This window comes from Pelophylax lessonae (genome assembly GCF_965119305.1).
Source record: "Pelophylax lessonae genome assembly, chromosome: 1".
NCBI lineage: Eukaryota > Metazoa > Chordata > Amphibia > Anura > Ranidae > Pelophylax > Pelophylax lessonae.
Genome location: NC_138768.1, coordinates 255,288,696 through 255,310,772, shown reverse-complemented (window position 1 = coordinate 255,310,772; position 22,077 = coordinate 255,288,696). Strand labels below are relative to the sequence as shown.

The window sequence follows — 22,077 nt, the reverse complement described above, 5'->3', positions numbered from 1 at the left end:
TGAGAAGCCAGAAAACCAGACAAAAGTGAAATCTGTTATGGTGAGAGATTCCTATAACTGTCCAACTTCTAAAGAGAAAATCATTCTGTATCACCCAGTATGTGCCACAAATACTACATACCCTAAATCATTTAATGCATTACCAGCATATGAGTTAGGTTGGCCATACATGGTTTGAATCTTGGCTGGTTTAGCAGAAACCAGCCGAGATTCAAACCATTAGTGGGCAGGCTGAATGTACCAAGCTAATTGATCGATTGACTTAGGTACAAAAAGCCTGCCGTATTTGCTTCCAGGTATCGCAAGAGGCTGCTATAGTCACTAGCAATAATGCACTATGTTAATGGTGGAATTGTGCAAACCTGTGGCTGCAGGAAATAAATTTGCACCATTTATGGGCTGCTTTAGAGTGTGTTAGGGATATTTAATCTCACTGATACATCCTAGAAATATATTCTTACTGAAAATGACATGTCCACAAGCTAGGGACCTTGGCAATGAAGCCAAAAAACATTTACAGTGATCGAAGTGGACAGACAATGCTATAATCCCTGCTAACTTTGCTCACAAGATATACAGTCACAATTCTTCTTTTATAGATACAAAAGCAATTTTTTAGCAACTAACAGCAGATGTTGGCATACTGGTTGGCCAAAGCCATAATATTGCTCCTAAACATAATATGATATTAATACTAAATGTATCATTTTGTATGGCAGGAACCTTGCAGTTGAGCAATAGATTATATGTATATTAGTAACAACATCTTTTCTCATAAAAAGAATTGATGGCCCTAACTTGAAATATTGCTGATGGAAAACATTAAGTTTAGGTGAAATTTAAAGCTAGAAACACATTTGTTTTGGGAACATCATTCCCTTTCCTTTGCTAAAGTTATTCATTAAATACTTGCTATGTTATAGTCACCCTAATTTGAGTTATCCATGTTGTTTCATGGAACTAAATTCAGCAGGCCCTTTATAGTTACTCACCTAGTCATTCTGTGATAACTTTCATAATAGGGAACACTATAGCAGGGCTGATTAACTATATGAATACTTTAAAATGAGCAAACTATGTTTAATTTAAAAGGCATTTCTCTTTATATTTAATGTTTTCAAATGGGGGATTTGTGAACAGCAACAATCTGTATAATTTAGGCTCAAATATAGGAGGCTCAGGAAACTAGGTTGTCATTGATCAAAAGGATTAGTAGAGCTAGGGAGCCTGGTGCACAGAATTAGTGTTGTGAAATTAAACATTATATTCCAGCAGGCTCTTTCACCTGTGTCTACCTAAATTATTTTTATGTTTGACTGTATTTTCCCTGGCAACATTCAACTATTTAATGGCAGCTTCCTAGACAGCCACTGGGCCCTCCTAGGTCACCTTATGGGTCATCTGGCCCTGAACTGTAATGTAGTAATAATATATACAATACCTAATTAGCTAAATGATGATAACAAGGAGAAATGACTTCATAGATCTTTGTATCACCCTTCCATTCCACGCAACTGACAGCAAGTATATGTGCTCTTGGATACCACCAGTACCAGTTAGCTAAGCTTTTTGTACCAACTTTTTATTGGGAAAAGATGTTGTATCACTTGATTAAATATAAATAAACATGTAAATAATAGGCATAGAAGTAAAGTATTGCGCTTATAATCTGCTCAATCAGCTGTGTTAAATGTTCTCCATTTCCCAAAATGTGCAGTGTAAGCAGACTAAACAACTCTGTTACTGATATGCTAATGTTGATTTTTGTTTTTGTCAAAAGTCAGCAGCTAAGCCCTTATCTAACCAAAACCTCATCCGCTTAAATATGCAGAGAGCAGGAAAACGTGACTTTCACAGGAAGGACAGATGTGACTTTGATCTGGAATTCCCAATTGGCAGCCTGGAAACACCTTCCCTATATTCTGCAAGAGCTAAGATGGCAGTGCCAAACAGGAGAATAACTGGGCCTCGGAGCACAGATTCAAGTTTTATGTATTTATACAGTATCTCACAAAAGTGAGAGTACACCCCTCACATTTTTGAAAATATTTTATTATAATTTTTCATGTGACAACACTGAAGAAATGACACTTTGCCATAATGTAAATTAGTGAGTGTACAGCTTGTATAACAGTATCAATTTTATATCCCCTCAAAATAACTCAACACAGCCATAAATGTCTAAATCGCTGGCAACAAAAGTGAGCACACCCCTAAGTGGAAATGTCCAAATTGGGCCCAAAGTGTCAATATTTTCTATGGCCACCATTCTTTTCTAGCACTGCCTTAACACCCCTGGGCATGGAGTTCACCAGAGCTTCACAGATTGCCACTGGAGTCCTCTTCCACTCCTCCATGACCACATCACAGAGCTGGTGGATGTTAGAGACTTTGCGCTCTGCCACCTTCTGTTTGAGGATGCCCCACAGATGCTCAATAGGGTTTAGGTTTAGAGACATGCTTGGCCAGTCCATCACCTTTACCCTCAGCTTTTTTAGGAAGGCAGTGCTCATCTTGGAGGTGTGTTTGGGGTTGTTATCATGTTGGAATACTGCCCTGCAGCCCAGTCTCTGAATGGTGGGGACCATGCTCTGCTTCAGTATGTCACAGTACATGTTGGCATTCATGGTTCCCTCAATGAACGGTAGCTCCCCAATGCCAGCAGCACTCATGCAGCCCCAGACCATGACACTCCTACTACCATGCTTGACTGTAGGCAAGACACTCTTGTCTTTGTACTCTGTAACTGGTTGCTGCCACACACGCTTGACACCATCTAAACCAAATAAGTTAATCTTGGTCTCATCAGACCACAGGACATGGTTCCATGTTCTTTGTCTGCTTGTCTTCAGCTAACTGTTTGCGGGCTTTCTTGTGCATCATCTTTAGAAGAGGCTTCCTTCTGGGACGACAGCCATGCAGACCAATTTGATGCAGTGTGCAGCATGTGGTCTGATCACTGACAGGCTGACCCCCCATCCCTTCAACCTCTTTAGCAATTATGGCAGCACTTATAAAACTATTTACCAAAGACAACCTCTGGATATGACACTGAGCACGTGCACTCAACATTTTTGGCCGACCATGGCGAGGTCTTGGCTACCGTGCTACAGCTCAATTTCAGTGTCTTGGCAATCTTCTTATAGCCTAGGCCATCTTTAAGCAGAGCAACAAATTATTTTTTTCAGATCCTCAGAGAGTTCTTTGCCATGAGGTGCCATGTTGAACTTCCAGTGACCAGTATGAGACAGTGAGAGCGATAACACCAAATTTAACAAACCTGCTTCCCATTCACACCTGAGACCTTCTAACACTAACGAGTCACATGACATCTTGGACATCATGTTCACTTATGGGTGTACTCTTTTTTGTTGCAAGCGGTTTGGACATGAATGGCTGTGTGTTGAAATATTTTGAGGGGCCAGCAAATTTACACTGTTATACAAGCTGTACACTCACTACTTTACATTGTAGCAAAGTGTAATTTCTTCAGTGTTATCACATGAAAAGGTATAATTAAATATTTACAAAAATGTGAGGGGTGTACTCATTTTTGTGAGATACTGTATATTATACATTTAAGGCTGGGTTCACACTAGTACAAATTGGATGCAGGTTTCCCTGTATCCAATTTGCATGACAGGAGAGTGTGCCTGGCCTTTAATGGAGCCAGTTCACACATCTCTGTGGCGGCTGCGGAGCAGATTGCACAGGGGTCCTCTGTGTTTTTGGCTCAGTTTCAGGCCTGAATTCAGGCAAAAATTTGGGCCTGATTCATCCCTGAAATGGAGAACAGGGACGCACCAGACCCCTGCTGTGAGCCGCATCCGTTTTAAGTGTGAACCCAGACTTAGACAAAATCTGAACAGTTCATATTTGCCAGCAGTTCCTCTAACTGGTTCCGGACTGCCCAACGCATATTTACTGTGGCAGGCTGGCCCTCCTGTGCGAACCGACGTAGGTCTACGTTGGTCGCGTGCCTGCAGCTAGGGGGGCTGCGCGCCGGCGGCGCGCTCCCACCCCCACTCGGCAGCGGGGACTCCGATGCACGAGGCAGGCGGCTCCGATTTTTAGCATATTTTTAGCACTGATAACTGTAGTAATGTCACTGGTCCCCCCCAAAAGTGTCAAAAATGTCAGTAAGGGGTCCAATGTCGCAGTCTCGCTAAAAATCGCAGATCGTCGCCATTACTAGTAAAAAAAAAAAAAACAATAAAAATGACATAAATCTTTCCTGTAGTTAGTAGACGTGATAACTTTTGCACAAACCAATCAAAATATGCTTGTTGCCATTTTTTTTTTTTTTTTTACCAAAAATATGTAGCAGATAACAAATTGGCCTAAAATGTTAAAAAATTTTGATTTAAACATTTTTTTTTGAGAATGTTATACAGGCATACCCCACTTTTAAGTACACAATGGGACCAGAGCATGTATGTAAAACGAAAATGTACTTAAAGTGAAGCAATACCTTTTTTCATTTCTCAATGCATGTAAATACACTAGCTCCATAGGAAATCTTGGTCAGCTTGACATGGCACTGCTCCCAAACCACGTGACAAGGACGCCAAGCTTGGGGAGCATGTTAAGGGGATCCAGGACTATGACATAGTAGATTACCTAGGCAAGCTGACCAGCCACAAACATGATACGTTGTAGTCCTGGGTCCCCTCTCGGTGCTCCCTAAGTTTGGTATCCCTGTCACTTATGGTTTGGGAGCAGTGCCATGTCAAGCAGACCAAGATTTCCTATAGACGCCAATGTTAAAAACCGGGAGTAGTGTCATGCCAAGCTGAACAAGCTGTGTCCTTACTCGCGAGTGTACTTAAAGTGAGTGTACTTAAAGCGGGGTATGCCTGTATAGCAGAAAGTGAAAAATATTGTTTTTTTTTTCAGAATTGTCGCTAATTTTTTGTTTATAGCGCAAAAAATAAAAATCAAATACAACCAAAAGAAAGCTCTACTTGTGGGGAAAAAAAGGACATCAATTTTATTTGGGTACAGCGTTGCACGACCGCGCAATTGTCCGTTCCCATTTTGCAAAATATGGCCTGGTCATTAAGGGGGAAAATCTTCCGGTCCAGAAGTGGTTAAATAAAATAAAGGATATACTGAAAAATGTGTGTAGCCCTCAACATGGAGGAGAGGGGATGCAACGTAGCCAAACTAGTTTGATTCAGTCTTAAGGAGAATGGTAAAACATAGTCAGTTTTATATTATGATAAAAGGTGTTCATCCTTCCTTCTGAGAACGATGGTAAGTGTATTACCATTCATTTTTCATAAGTGCATACCTTTCATTTTTCAATTTGTAAAAAGGCCAAAAAAATGAGTTATTTAATTGAACAATAATAACAAAAAAAATGTAAATACTAATTGTAAAAAGAAAAACATCACAAAAAATAAATAAGAAGAAAAGAAGAAGAAAAAGGAGAAAATGCAGTTAATAAAAACCAATTAGGATAATTGAGGGTCAATACAAGGCTCTATAGAAACATATTTTACTGGGAAAATAGGTTTATTTTTTATATATTATTTTTTTACAACTGCAGATGGTTTACTGGATTTTACATATACATATATATGCAGACCAAAAGAAAATGCGTATGAATACTTATACTGTTAACTGTTTGAAAACTTTATTCACACAGGAATTTCATTGTTCAACTGCCAGGGTAGCTAGTGGTTTAAATCTACCTGTTTTGTTTTTTGGAAACCACTTTCATTGCTCCTGGTACACAAAGCAGTACAGCTGACAATTTGACATTATAGCAAAAGGTAGGATATCCAGGGCACTAAAAGCTATCAGTTCCAAAAACTGGATAAATAAAAACAACAAACAGTCACGTAGAAGGAGAGTCCAATGTGCTAGCTTAGTGGCAGCCACTGTAGAGGACCTAGCAGTGACTCTGCAGGGAAGACAAGAAGAGAGGCAACGCCATCTAAGACTTTAATAGCCATAATAATGCCACTTTTCCACTGCAAGTACCGGCTCGGCTCCACTCGGCCCTGCTTGGCCCTGCTTGGCTCTGTTTGGTTTTCCACTGCATGGTACTGCATGGTACGGTGTTGGAACGGTTCGGTACGGTTTGTTACGGTTTGCTTTTCCACTAAAGTAAAGTGGGTGGGATAACAATGATTCTCTGACCAATCAGTGGCTAGTAGTGACAAACAGTAAAGGCTGCATGCAAAGGATTGTGGGATATGGTACCGGTACGGCCCTCTTGGAACCACAACTGAGGTGGTACTGTTTAAGCGAGCCGTACCGTTCGGTTCCATGTAGTGGAAAAGCGCCACCGTACCGTACCGTACCGAACTGTTCCAACACCGTACCACGTGGTACCATGCAGTGGAAAAGCACAAAAGCGAGCCGAACCGTTCGGTTACATGCAGTGGAAAAGCGCCGTAAGTAAACAACTCACAAGATGATGGTATGTAAGCGCTCATCAAAAGAATAAGAATCCCCGTGTGTACGACTGGATGGCCTATCGCTTGTGACACCTAGGATGTCGGCTACACCCCCCCCCCCCCCCCGGCTCCTCGGACCAGCTCGAGGAAGTGTTGCTATCCCCCCACACAGCCGAAGGCTCCATCCGGCCTCCCTGACTAGGATCGTCAACCAATCCTGTCGTACACAACGGGGACTACTAATCTACATTATTTCAAACTTTATATTTTACTTATTTCTAGTAAGGTAATCTAATGTTAAAATTATAAAATCATAGATTACTGCAATACTTTTTTTTAAACTAGTTAGTGTGTTGACAGTACCTAATATCAATTATTCAGAATTATAAAATATTGGTTTAAAATGTGTAAAAAAAATATGTTTGGCTACTAAATATGTATTTAAACAAATACGATTTTTAAAAATATTTAACAGAAAATATATATGTATATTTTTTTTTTTCATAAAAAAGAAAATATTAACATGCATGATATTAGACTGTCATTGATCATTTTCTTTGTTTCACTTTATAGTTGAACTGAAATTCAATTTGGACCAGTATGTAAATAAGAGATATCCAGGTCTTGTAAAAATAGTCCGTAATACAAGAAGAGAAGGACTAATTCGTGCTCGCATACAAGGATGGAAGGCTGCCAGTGCACCAATTGTTGGATTTTTTGATGCTCATGTGGAGTTCAATACTGGATGGTAAGAGAAAAATGATGACAATGTAAATCTTGCAATCAACATGCTGAATTAATTCATTGCTTGACAGATTGTTTTAATTACTGCCAGACATCTTGTTGAGCACACAATGGGCAGTACAATAATCAGACATGTGTATGGCCTATTATGGACAAACAAGCTTCAACTACTTACCAGAGGATAAAGCTGAATGCCAGGAAAACATGCTATATAGGCAGTTCAAATATATATATATATATATATATATATATATATATATATATATATATATATATATATATATACTGTATATGTATATATATATATATATATATATATATATATATCGATATAGATATAAATATAGATATATATATTTATATATATATATATATATATATATATATATATAGATAGATAGATAGATAGATAGATAGATAGATAGATAGATAGATAGATAGATAGATAGATAGATAGATAGATGGATATATACAGTGGGGATCAAAAGTTTGGGCACCCCAGGTAAAGATTTGTATTAATGTGCATAAAGAAGCCAAGGAAAGATGGAAAAATCTTCAAAAGGCATCAAATTACAGATTAGACATTCTTATAATATGTCAACTAAAGTTAGATTTTATTTCCATCATTTACACTTTCAAAATAACAGAAAACAAAAAAATGGCGTCTGCAAAAGTTTGGGCACCCTGCAGAATTTATAGCATGCACTGCCTCCTTTGCAAGGCTGAGACCTGGCAGTGTCATGGATTGTTCTCAATCATCGTCTGGGAAGACCAGGTGATGTCAATCTTAAAGGTTTTAAATGCCCAGACTCATCTGACCTTGCCCCAACAATCAGCACCATGGGATCTTCTAAGCAGTTGTCTAGAAAACTGAAACTGAAAATAGTTGACGCTCACAAAGCTGGAGAAGGCTATAAGAAGATAGCAAAGCGTTTTCAGATGTCAATATCCTCTGTTCAGAATGTAATTAAGAAATGGCAGTCATCAGGAACAGTGGAAGTTAAAGCAAGATCTGGAAGACCTAGAAAAATATCAGACAGAACAACTCGCAGGATTGTGAGAAAAACAATTCAAAACCCACGTTTGACTGCACGATCCCTCCAGAAAGATCTGGCAGACACTGGAGTTGTGGTACACAATCCTACTATAAAGAGATACTTGTACAAATATGGTCTTCACGGAAGAGTCATCAGAAGAAAACCTCTTCTACGTCCTCACCACAAAAATCAGTGTTTGAACTTTGCAGATGAACATATAGACAAGCCTGCTGCATTTTGGAAACAAGTTCTGTGGACCGATGAGGTTAAAATTGAACTTTTTGGCCGGAATGAGCAAAGGTACGTTTGGAGAAGAAGGGGCACAGAATTTAATGAAAAGAACCTCTGTCCAACTGTTAAGCATGGGGGTGGATCAATCATGCTTTGGGGTTGTATTGCAGCCAGTGGCACAGGTAACATCTCACGAGTAGAAGGAAAAATGGATTCAATAAAATTTCAGCAAATTTTGGATGGTAACTTGATGCCATCTGTGAAAAAGCTGAAGTTAAATAGAGGATGGCTTCTACAAATGGATAATGATCCTAAACACACCTCGAAATCCACGGGGGATTATATCAAGAGGCGTAAACTGAAGGTTTTGCTATGGCCTTCACAATCTCCTGACCTCAGCATAATTGAAAATCTATGGATAGACCTTAAAAGAGCAGTGCGTGACAGACAGCCCAGAAATCTCAAAGAACTGGAAGACTTTTGTAAGGAAGAATGGGCAAAGATACCTCAAACAAGAATTGAAATACTCTTGGCTGGCTACAAAAAGCATTTACAAGCTGTGATACTTGCCAAAGGGGGCAGTACAAGATATTAACTGTTTGGGTGCCCAAACTTTTGCAGGCGCCATTTTTTTGTTTTCTGTTATTTTGAAAGTGTAAATGATGGAAATAAAATCTAACTTTTGTTGACATTATAAGAATGTCTAATCTGTAATTTGATGCCTTTTGGAGATTTTTCCATCTTTCCTTGGCTTCTTTATGCACATTAATACAAATTTTTACCTGGGGTGCCCAAACTTTCGATCCACACTGTATATATATAGATAGATATATATTTATTTATTAATTGTAAATGTATATATATATATATATATATATATATATATATATATATATATATATAAACAAGAGGCATTCATGTCAAACCAGGGCTTTTGCTTTTATATAATAAATTAACCAAATTTCAAGGAATAGAAACTGCATTTATTTTTTGATATACTCCCCTGCTACATTTATACACTTGTATCCAATGTTTAACTAATGCCTGAAAAGCTTCGGCATAGAAAGATTTGTAAGTATACCTGAACCATCCTAGGACAGCCTACTTTACTTCATCATCAGTACAAAAATGCTGACCTTTTAGGTGTCCAAACAGGTGGAAATCATTTAGAGCGAGGTCCGGGCAGTAAGGGGGTTTTGGCGATACCTCCCAGCTGAGTTGCTGTAATGTGCACATGCGGTGCGGTGAGCAGTATGAGCTTGTGCGTTGTCCTGGAGAAACAGGGCGCCCTTAGTGATCAAACCATGATGTTTTTTCTGCAGACGCATATGCACAATAATATTCACTGTTGATTGTGGCACCATTGGTAGAAAATCCACATGAATAATGCAACATTTGTCCCAGAAAACACTTGCTATAACTTTACCTTCAGACACAATTGTTCGAAATTTTTTTGGTGGTGGTGAGTCCGCATGCTTCACTGCTCGTTTTGATTCCAGAATGAAATGATGTGCCCAGGTTTCATCACATAAATATGTCTTGGTACCCAGTGTACAGTAACTTTTTGAAAATGCAAATGTTGGTGAATGATTGTGTTCACTGTTCCCACAGAAAGATTTGTCTCTTGTGCAATTTCACAACAGGTTATGCGCTTAATGTTCACAGGAATGACTGCTATGGGCTGGGAACCACCATGGCTGGGATTATACAACCATCTTTAAAATGTTTACACCATTCAAATGTTTTTCTGCAGCTGAGCGTCTCATCACCGTACTGTGCTTGAAGTCCACTGTAAATATTTTTGGGTTTTACACCTTCGTTCACAAGAAACTTCATCACCACATGCTGCACCATGCATGCACTAACACTGTTGTCTGCCATCTTGATACCGGTCTGTGGACTGGCCATGTATAAGTAATAGGACACAATTGCCAATAACTACTGCATGTAGTATTGTGTAGCATCCCTTTTTATACCTGTAAAATTGAAAGTTACGGTTTGACTTGAATGCCCCTCGTGTATATATATATATATATATTATTCTGCCAAAATATTTTTAATTACATTTAGTTACTCTAGTGATCTAGACCCCCATGATATCCTAGTTTGGTTAGTGGCATTACTTTTCTCCACTGCTGTGTAGTACTAAACCTTGGTCACCAGTCTAACCCAGAAAAAATAAGGAACAACAGAAAAAGAAGCAGCACAGTGAGCTGGTTCATGTACTGACAAGGTGTATGCCTGCCTATAGGAGAAGAAAGCAAAGCGTCAGTTTTCTAGAAATAGACTTTAGAGTGGCCGTGCATAGATATCTCCCTAAGAATGATATGATTTTTTGGAGTGCCATAGCTTTTCAGCCTCTTCACCACCCGAGATGCATTCATGGTAATCTCTTCTCTTATTCTTCTATGTAAAAGTGCCAAAGATCAAACCTATTCCTAGGAGGGATTTTGCCAAATTAGAGACTTCACTTGTATCACACTGCATATGCTTTTTATCTCTTTGTGGGAGGTTAGACATGGGCCAGTTATTGTAAGCAATACTTAAAGCGGAGTTCCAGCCTTGGAAACGTTTTTTAGAAAAAAATACCCCCGGGACAGTCAGGGCTAGTGCATTCCAGAATGGATAGCCTCTGAACTGTCCCGGGTCGCACTTACATTTTAGAAGAAATACTTACCTTGAAAATTTCTTGTCCAGTGTTGCCATCTCAGGTGTGGGCAGCTGAAGCCAGGGCGTCCTCTTCGGTGTCCTCTTCCGTGTCCTCTTCGTCCCAGAATGCGCCTGCACCGGCCCCGCTCGTCAGTTCCGGGGCAGGCAAGTCATCCCTGCATAGCTTCTGGGCATGCCCAGAAGCTGTTTAGCAGGGAATGACATGCCTGCACCGGAACTGACGAGCGGGGCCGGTGCAGGCACATTGACTCCTGGGAGCAATGACGTTCAGCTCCCAGGAGTCAATGCAAGCAGGAAGAGACGGCGCAGGCCGCGGCAGCAGAGGGAAGAAGTGGAAGGAAGGTAAGTATACTTTCTTCAAAAACAAGGTGAGTAAAGAAAAGAAAAATCAAGACTATCCATTTGTTTTTTTAGAGCATTTAAAGCAAGCAGATGGCCCAAAGTCATTTTTGAGGCCGGAACTCCGCTTTAAAGATAAAAAAAAATCCCCATAAAAAAGAAGTGTTATTCTTTTCTGTCTTGCAGCTTTTGCCTTGGATCCTCGCTTTTTTCAAGTACTGTGCTTGCTGAAGTATCTTTGGCATCTGACATACTTCTGGCAGCGTTGAATGCCTGATCCCCCACTGTGCATTGTGATAATGCTGACCATCTACTACATCACTACTGTGTCTTGCAAAGATGTAGTAGCTGGTGGCCAAAATCCACAGTACAAAGCGGGGGAGTCAGACATCCAACACTCCCAGAAGTGTGTCAGATGCTAAAGATTCTTCAGCCTGCATCGTTTTTGAAGAAAGTTAAAGCAAATTAAAAACAAGCCCACTTATTCCCTTCACAAATTTTTAGATGCATGCATTTTTCTTGCAGCCTAAACTTGAGAGTTTCTGACTCTTGTCATGAATGCTGTTCCATTCCTACATGATGGGTGTACATTTAATTGCTGACAAAATTCATAAAGAATGATTGTGGAAGGTAAAAACAAAATAACAGGTCCAATAACATAACAATAATTCATAATGGTTTATTCATAATAAGACAGGACAGAAAATAAAGGACATAAAGCCACACAATACAAATTCAAATCTTAGAAATAATTTTGTGTTTCTTAAGTAACAGTAGACTAGTGTTTCAACATAAGGCCTAATGTAAGGTGTGAAAACAAATTAAGAGGTGTATTGGGTAACTGGTAGGATTCCTGATGGTCTTCACATATGTCCTCCCATCTGTTTTCCTGGAGGTGAAACAGAACTATTTTGTCTTTATTAGGGTTGACTTTATTGAAGTTGTTATGACCTTTACAGATTAGAAGGTAGCATAACTATACAAAAATGTATGCAGCCCTGGATTTTCCTTCCTTTTTTATCAATATATATATATATATATATATATATATATATTTTTTTTTTTTTTTTATTTTTTTTTTACAAAGATTTATTGAATCAATGAATACAAAGAACAGAAATACTTTTTGTTTTACATTTTCTGTGAGAATAGCAAGCCAATTTTCTATCTGAAAACTTTATATACAGTATCTTGCAAAAGTGAGTACACCCCCATATTTTTGTAAATATTTTATTATATATTTTCATGTGACAACACTGAAGAAATGATACTTTGCTACAATGTAAAGTAGTGAGTGTACAGCTTGTATAACAGTGTAAATTTGCTGTCCCCTCAAAATAACTCAACAAACAGCCATTCATGTCCAAACCGCTGGCAATAAAAGTGAGTACACCCCTAAGTGGAAATGTCCCAATTGGGCCCAAAGTGTCAATATTTTGTGTGGCCACCATTATTTTCCAGCACTGCCTTAACCCTCCTGGGCATGGAGTTCACCAGAGCTTCATAAGTTGCCACTGGAGTCCTCTTCCACTCTTCCATGACGGCATCATGGAGCTGGTGGATGTTAGTGAACTTGCACTCCTCCACCTTCCATTTGAGGATGCCCCATAGATGCTCAATAGGATTTAGGTCTGGAGATATGCTTGGCCAGTCCATCACTTTTACTCTCAGCTTCTTTAGCAAGGCAGTGGTCATCTTGGAGGTGTGTTTGGGGTCATAATCATGTTGGAATACTGCAGTGCGGCCCAGTCTCCGAAGCGAGGGGATCATGCTCTGCTTCGGTATGTCACAGTACATGTTGGCATTAACAGTTCCCTCAATGAAATGTAGCTCCCCAGTGCCGGCAGCACTCATGCAGCCCCAGACCATGACACTCCCACCAACATGCTTGACTGTAGGCAAAACACACTTGTCTTTGTACTCATCACCTGGTTGCCACCACACACGCTTGACACCATCTAAACCAAATACGTTTATGTTGGTCTCATCAGACCACAGGACATGGTTCCAGTAATCCATGTCCTTAGTCTGCTTGTCTTCAGCAAACTGTTTGCGGGCTTTCTTGTGCATCATCTTTAGAAGAGGCTTCCTTCTGGGACCACAGCCATGCAGACCAATTTGATGCAGTGTGCGGCGTATGATCTGAGAACTGTCAGGCTGACCCCCCACCCCTTCAACCTCTGCAGCAATGCTGGCAGCACTTATACATCTATTTCCCAAAGACAACCTTTGGATATGACGCTGAGCACATGCACTCAACTTCTCTGCCCGAACATGGCCAGGCCTGTTCTGAGTGGAACCTGTCCTGTTAAACCGCTGTATGGTCTTGGCCTCTGTGCTGCAGCTCAGTTTCAGGGTCTTGGCAATCTTTTTATAGCCTAGGCAATCTTTATGTAGAGCAACAATCCTTTTTTTCAGATCCTCAGAGAGTTCTTTGCCATGAGGTGCCATGTTGAACTTCCAGTGACCAGTATGAGAGAGTGAGAGTGATAACACCAAATGTAACACACCTGGTCCCCATTCACAACACTAGCAAGTCACATGACACTGGGGAGAGAAAATGGCTAATTGGGCCCAATTTGGACGTTTTTACTTAGGGGTGTACTCACTTTTGTTGTCAGCGGTTTGGACATTAATGGGTGTGTGTTGAGTTATTTGAGGGGACAGCAAATTTACACTGTTATACAAGCTGTACACTTACTACTTTACATTGTAGAAAAGTGTAATTTCTTTAGTGTCGTCACATGAAAAGATATAGAATGTTTACAGAAATTTGAGGGGTGTGCTCACTTTTGTGAAATACTTTAGATTGGGCTAATGAATCGTTGCTATACCAATCATCCTGTCAATTTACTAAACATTTTGTAATTTTTCTTTGCCATTTTTAACAAAAGTTTATGAGGCTTCTTTTTACGCTAGCTATATATTGTAGGCTGGAAACCTCAAGTTAGGGGAATCGTGATCACAAAGGTTTTTGTTCCCCTTACCAGGGCTGGATAGGTCTTCCAAACAGGTTGTCAAGAAAACACTAGCCAAGAAAAAGCGCTTGTTTACCTTACCAGTACCCCTGGAGGATGGACAGACAATGAGGGGGGGGGGGATTGCAGGAATCTTTAATTATCCCCTTTAGTTGCTAACTATTCTCCTGGGACTCATTGGTTGCTTTATCTGTCCAACTCTGGGTTTCCTGTTTAGTAAAAAAAAAAGACACTGTCAAGTATTTAGGGTTGGTGAGCTCCTCTATGTCTAAAGTTGAAAGCCTCCAACAATCACTATACTGTAATGGTAAGAAATAGCAAGTAGTAAGTGCACTGTGGGATCCTGGTATAAATCCCACAAGGAAGAGTGGGATTTATCTTATTCTTATCTTCTGTTCCACGGTATTCTTTATCAAAATAACATAGAAGGTTTTTGATGATCTGTTCTTTCGAAAAATGCTAGTTTTTCCCACTTTTTCCCAATGCTAATTTAACCATTTTAGTGCCTGGATGTCATGCACATGGGCCGCCTGAACTTGTACAGTATAATTCCTGGCATACTGCCTCTGTCCATGCAGGTGCAGAGTACAGTCTGCAATTGACATAAATGGCTGTCACCACTGTACTTGTGTATACAGCAGTGCCAGTGCTACTTTTCTTAGAGAATAGGTGCAGGTACTTCCCCCTTTCAAATCACCCCTTGTCCCCATCCCTTACCTACCTCTATCCCTTACCCACCTCCGAGCAGAGTCAAGTATCATTGTAATTTGTAGGAATGTGTTAATGATAGCAAGAAAATCAGTACAATAGATCTCCTGAAGCCAGCAACAATAGATCCCTCCAACAAAAATAGATACCCCCAGCAATACTAGAGCCTCGGCAACAACATAGCCCCGGAGCAACAATTGATCTCCCAGCAGCCTGCATCAGTAGACTCCTTCCTCAACAATAGATCAAGCAATTGAAATCAAAAGTGTGCTGCGCTAAAAATAGTGAATGTGAAATCACCTAATTATACCATTCAAATCCTATTGAAAGGTCATATAAAACTTCAAAAGCAAATCGAAACCACCAGTGATCGTGATATCACTAAAAATATATCATATATCATATGTGTTCAAAACAATTAATGCTTACAAATTATCACATATATTAAAAAATGTGTGCATAATAGAAAGTGAAAAAAAACACAGAGGATATTTAAATCAAAATAAAGTCCATGGTGATAAGGTGTAGAAAATTAGGAAGATCAGCCACAAGTCCCAGAGATCATTAAATCCACACGGCACTTTTTGAGGATAAGGAGGACACCGATGTGCAAATCACCAGATAAAATAATAAGTTGGCTGCTTACCAGAAGGAATTGGTCACTCAAACTAATGAGTAGACCTAAATGAGCTTGTATGCAATGCCGAAATTGGCCACAGGGTGTCGCCTTACAGACTCAAATACGATACCCACATGGTAAGAATAGGGAAGAAAGTATAGACAGGGACATAGCGTAACTCCGCATAAAAACGTTTATTTATGTTGAAAGCAGGTAACATACTCACATTTAGGATGAATGTCTAGGGCATGTAAAGCTGGAAGAAACCGCATAAGAAGTGAACGAACATCCCCCACGGTATAGTGTGTCTTGGCTGTTGGGGGCGTGGTTTCAATAGGATTTGAATGGTATAATTAGGTGATTTCACATTCACTATTTTTAGCGCAGCACACTTTTGATTTCAACTGTATTCAGGTTTTTCTATGATTCCTTATGTGCAGCAGCTCTATTTTCCTTTCTATAATAATTAATTATTAATTCTGATTAGCGCAGAAATTTCACCACCATAATAGATCAAGCAATAATTGACCCCCTCAACAACATAAGACCCCTCCCCCAGCAACAATAGATCTCTCATCAACAACAATACACCCCTGCAACAATAGACCCTCCACAAGCAACAACAAATCCCCCAGCAGCCAACATCAATAGACCCTCCAGCACACCCCAGCAACCCTTGCCATTATCCACATTTAGTGCTGGAGGTGTTGAAAATGCATTCCCCCACGTTCCTTCTAAAAAAAAAAAAACCCTGAGCAGTGCTGTCTTAAACATGATTTGCATATGCCTGTACACTGTATTAATGCTTACTATAGCACCATTGTATAGGTGAGTACGGTGGCACACAGCTATTCATGCCAGTGACAGGCTATATGCTGCACATGGGCTGCCTGGGCAGAGGAAATACACTGAATGCACTCAGCCAGCCCTTGTGTAAGAGTCCTTTTAGACACGATAGTTGACCTACTAAATAAGTGGACACTGTTCACTTGGTGAAGGTAATGTTCACTAAGCTTAGTAAATATTGTGAAGCTGTTTTCACTTCAATAATCCAAACATGTGCAAGAAAAGCCCCTGTTATCTGCATAGGTGTGCGCAGCCTATTGCATTAGGGTGTGCACCCCAAAATTTAAATACACATGCATGTGTTTGCCTACATGTATATGGCCCCGGTACATTACTCTCCCTGCTGGCAAAGGGAAATAGAAGTGTGTGGCACTTCTCTTATGGCAGAGCAGGTCCGATGGAGATCTTTCCCATCTCCTCACTGGCAAACAGAGCGATAATGCTAATGTGCCCTAGGTGATTAGGGTGTGCCCAGGCACACCCGGCACACCCTGTGCGCACGCCTATGGTTATCTGTAAATCTCTTATACATTATTAGGTATTCAAAGTGAACACAGCTGTACCTTATTTACTAAGCTCATTAAACGTTCTCTTTGCTTAGTAAATAGTCTATACTCCTTTTGTAAATCAACCCCACTGACTTGAGCTTACAGAGTTCTGACTTCACTCTGCCATTTTTTTTGCATGCTTGGTTCAAGTCTGTAGTTCAGAATGTATTGCCATCAGAGGATTTACATTTCTTCCGGGCAGCTAATCATTTCAGATGGAATTCAACAATGGTAGCCTCCAGGTTTCTTTAAGCTGAGGTTTCTTATAATTAGTACAACCAATTAATGTTACACATTGTGGTTACAAAGCAAGCACTGTAACTGCAATGCTCCCTATTGAATGTAATTAATATAATAATAAAGAATGTCAGTTTGGAAACTGGGCTGCTGGGATCACCCAGAATTTCACCATAGAATTATTGTACTGAGCGTCTACTGAAATGCATTTAGACTGGCACTGGAAACCCTGGTGAAAAGATTACCGTTTAAGCCTTGATGGGTAAACCTATCACAGGAAAGATAACACAAAAATACCCCTGGGAATAATTAAAAATCCTTTGCAATAAAAAAAGGTCAATATGATCACTCTATGATTAAGTGCTATATGGAGTGAGAGAGAAGAAAATTCAAGTGCTTCTGATGCATTTCTTATATTAATCACAGGTATGCTGGTATGTGCCATTGCCAATTCTTCTATGTGAAAGTGGTCAGTGGGAGTAAGGACATTTTTACTTCTAATGATCTCTAATAATTATTTTTTGCAGGAGTGTTTCATTTAAAGCTGAACAATTTTTTTTTTTTTCATGCATGGGCTTTTTCCATAGGCTGTGCTCGCAATGTATGGGTTACCTGCTCATTTTTGTCTAGGTGATTGGAGAGCCAAGATATACTTCCCTAATCCCCTGATCCCCCCAGTGCAAGGCTGGTCCCTGAGGCACCTTCTCCCCCCCACCCCCTCTGTGGTCTAGTGGCCTTGGGGTGGTGGAATGTTCCTAACGTCATCACGCCCATAGACCAACCATGAATGGGAAGACATCAGAAAAAGTCCACCATTAGACATGGAAGAGCGCCATTTTCTAGATGATTGAAGGACCAGGTGAGTATAGGCTTTGTGTTCACCCCTAGACAAAACAAGCAGTTGACCCATGTAGTGTAGACACAGCCCCAAAGCATGGGAAAAAAATTGACTGGAGTTGGGCTTTAAATAGAAAAGGAACCCTTATCAGTTGAACAGGGACATGGGTAGCAGCAGTAAATCTGTGTCCATGTTGCTGTAATGCCCGGGCAGGTATTTAGACAAGGTTCAATGTGCTTAACCACCTACCTAGTGCATAAACACATATAAAAGAGAAATTAAAGGCTGATGGAGTAGGGGAAGGGCTCTGAAAAATCATTTTTTTTTTTTAATTTACCTTTGATAGTTTAGCTTATTAGTACAATAATAGCTCAACATTAGTAATTGATGATGCAACCTCTATCAGGTCTAGTAGTTCAGGAGCCCATCTGCACAATCGCCAAGGACAAGCATGAATGAGACACAAGATTACTGGTGAATGCCTGAGAAAGAAGACAATAAATAAGACGATACAGTGTTTAGAAATGGCAAAAAAAATGGAAGAACAAAAAATACTATCATAGAATGTTCCTAATGCACAGTAGAAATAGAATAATATATATATATATATATATATATATATATATATATATATATATATATATAAAAGGCTTAAGTGAGAATGTAAAGCTTACATATTCACAAATGTTGTATAGCTTTGTTGATATGAGAACTTCCTGCGTTATTTCACTGTAGAGGGGACCACAATGAGGAACAAAACGTGTCTGCTATTGTAGTCCGCAGCAAGCAAACATTGTAAGATTCCTTGTATCTAGAAGGGCAAAATGTTCTTCCAAACACATAATAGACAAACAATCTCACAATTCTGCATGACTGACCCTAGGGTGAAAACTTTTGAGCCACAGTGTGGAGAAAAGTGTCCACCATAGCTGACTGCAGCCAGTGTCTATTTTAAGAAAGCTTGTGATTCAATGACATATTTTTCCTCAAAACAGGTCAATTCTGATCATGTGTGAGTTTGTGCTATATACATAACATGCAGCCTGTGACCAGAATCCATTTTGCAGCCTGAATAGGAAAGGAGATGACTTTTTTGTGAGAAAAAAATAAGGTTTTTTTGGTGGTATTTGATCACCTGTGCGCTTTTTACTTTTTGCGCTATAAACAAAAAAAGAGCATAAATTTTGCAAAAATAACAATATTTTTCACATTTTTTTATATGAAATTCCCCAAAAAAAAATGTAAAAATCAAATTTTTTTAACATTTTCGGCCAATTTGTTTTATGCTACATATGTTTTGTAAAAAAAATCGCAAAAAGCATATTTTTATTGGTTTGCGCAAAAGTTATCGCGTTTACTAACAAAGGGAAAGATTTTTGTCATTTTTGTTGGGTTTTTTTTACGCGTAATGGCGGCGATCTGCGATTTTTTTTGCGGTACTGTGACATTGCAGCGGACAGATTGGACCCTTGACTGACATTTTTGACACTTTTGGGGTTACCAGTGACATTTCTACAGTAATCAGTGCTATAAATATGCACTGTTACTGTAAAAATACACTGGTAGCGAAGGGGTTAACTTTATTTGAGAGGGAGGGGCTGTGTGTGTCCCTAGGGGCGGGACTCTTACTGTGATTGGCTGTGACTTGAGGTGTAAGGACACTGATCAACGGTTCTACATAGTAGAACCGTGTGATCAGTGTTTTTACACCGAGGAGATTGACAGGTGGCTTGTTTACACAAGCCGCCTGACTTTCTCCCTCTCCCCCGACGATCGCCGAGTGACCGGCGGACATCGGGTCCGCCGGTCACACGCGCGGGGGGGGGGGGTCCGTGACCGCGCGGGGGCGGGAGCGCGCCTCCGGCAACGCGCGCTCGCTCCCCAAACCCTCCCAGGCTAGTGACGTTAATTAACGTCACTTTGCCTGTGAGGGGCTGACTGCCGCAGTAAATATACTGTGAGCAGTCGGCAAGCGGTTAAGATGCCACTAGAACCTTAATCTGCAGGGAGCAAAAAGCCTGTGGATATCCCGCTAGAATAGTTTGTGATCAGAAGAGAAAAAAGAGCCCTTATTAGAAAGGAGAAATTCAGAAAAGAATTAGAGTCTAGTATTTGAGACAATTCGTGGGTTTGGGGATACCCTGATTCTCACCTCACACTCCTTCCTACCTATTGCAAACTGCAAAAAATCTGTTCCTGCTTTGAGCTCACATAAATGACTGCCTCTCATCTTTTACACATTGAAGAAAAAAAATGCCTAAGACAGAATGTGTATGGGACCTTACTGTCAAATAATAGAGCTTGGGTTACTTGCAATTTAGCTGCTATCCACCCGTTAGTCAAAATGTACTATATTAGTACTACATACCCTATATTACTAAAAGTATTGGGATGCCTGCCTTTACACATCCATGAACTTTAATGGCCCACCCTTTGTAGCTATAACAGCTTCAACTCTTCTGGGAAAGCTGTCCACAAGTTTTAGGAGTGTGCCTATGAGAATGTTTGACCATTCTTCCAGGAGCACAGGTCATAAGGGCAGGCTTCCAGTCTCCGCTCTAATTCATCCCAAAGGTGTTTTATCAGGTTGAGGTCAGGACTCCATGGATGGACCTTGCTTCTAAATCATTTGGTGGAGGAGGGATTATGGTGTGGGGTTGTTTTTCAAGGACCGGGCTTGGCCCCTTAGTTCCAGTGAAGGAAACTCTTAAGGCATCAGCATACCAAGACATTTTGGACAATTTAATACTCCCAACTTGTGGGAACAGTTTGGGGATGGCCCTTCCTGTTCCAACAGGACTGAGTATCAGTGCACAAAACGAGGTCCGCAATAAATGGATGAGCGAGTTTGAGGTGGAGGAACTTGACTGGCCTGTACATGCTCCTGACCTCAACCCGATAGAATACCTTTGGGATGGATTAGAGTGGAGACTGCGAGCCAGGCCTCTTGACCAACATTAGTGCCTAACCTCACAAATGTGCTTCTGGAAGAATGGTCAAACTTTCCCATAGACACACTCCTAAATCTTGTGGACAGCCTTCCCAGAAGAGTTGAAGCTGTTATAGCTGCAAAGGGTGGGTCAACTCAGTATTTAACCCTACGGACTAAGACTGGGATGCCATTAAAGGCAGGCGTCCCAAAACTTTTGGTAATATAGTGTATGTAGACAGCAAGTTGTGTATTTAGTATTTCATACAATATATTTCAATGTTGCTGTGTACTAATAAAAAATACCTGCCTATTGGTCAAAAAATACCTTTATTTAATTGTCATGTAATGTACTTTAAATATCAAGTAATGTTTCTGAAAAAAAAAAAAAATTGTGAATAGTTGCATTTAATGCTAACATCATTTTTTACTGTGCCAGATTTTTCTTTTTTTTTCTGGGACTGCCATGGTTTTTGCTATAACAAATACAATAAATGACCACTTTTGTGAAATAGAAGGATAATAGAGGTAACTCCAGAACTCTGTGCTGTTTTAAAAGAAGGATATAACAGGCCAATCAAAGTTCTAGAAAGGCAGGTAAAACATCTATGAATCAAGTATCAGTAATGGCTTCAGAACTAGGGGATGTGAGAAAAGTGTGCATGGCCAGTTTCAGTTATGTACGCCTCAGGTCACTTTATAGATCTCTGCTCTGATACACAGACCTGTGATCTCAAGTAAAATGTGTGTAAGAAAAGTGTTCCATTCCTGATATTTTGCTCCCTGAAAAGCTTAAACAATAAATATGTGAAACTTTTCTGCAAATTACATTTCTCATCTTTTTGTCTGTAAAATGTGCATAGTTGAAAAAAGTCTGTTATGCACCCTTACAATAGAAAGGCCTTAGACCTATTCTAGGTGACCGTTCCTCAGATCAAGGTCTGGG

General features: G+C 39.9%; 1 protein-coding gene across 1 annotated transcript in view; it reads left to right on the top strand.

Annotated features, from left to right (window-relative positions):
• The window catches only part of GALNT9 (polypeptide N-acetylgalactosaminyltransferase 9), a 450,947-nt gene that overhangs the window by 195,571 nt on the left and 233,299 nt on the right, over positions 1 to 22,077 (top strand). The window contains exon 4 of the mRNA XM_082253021.1: positions 6,981 to 7,155. Within this exon, the coding sequence (XP_082109147.1) occupies positions 6,981 to 7,155 (175 nt within the window). The remainder of the gene's footprint in view (positions 1 to 6,980; positions 7,156 to 22,077) is intronic.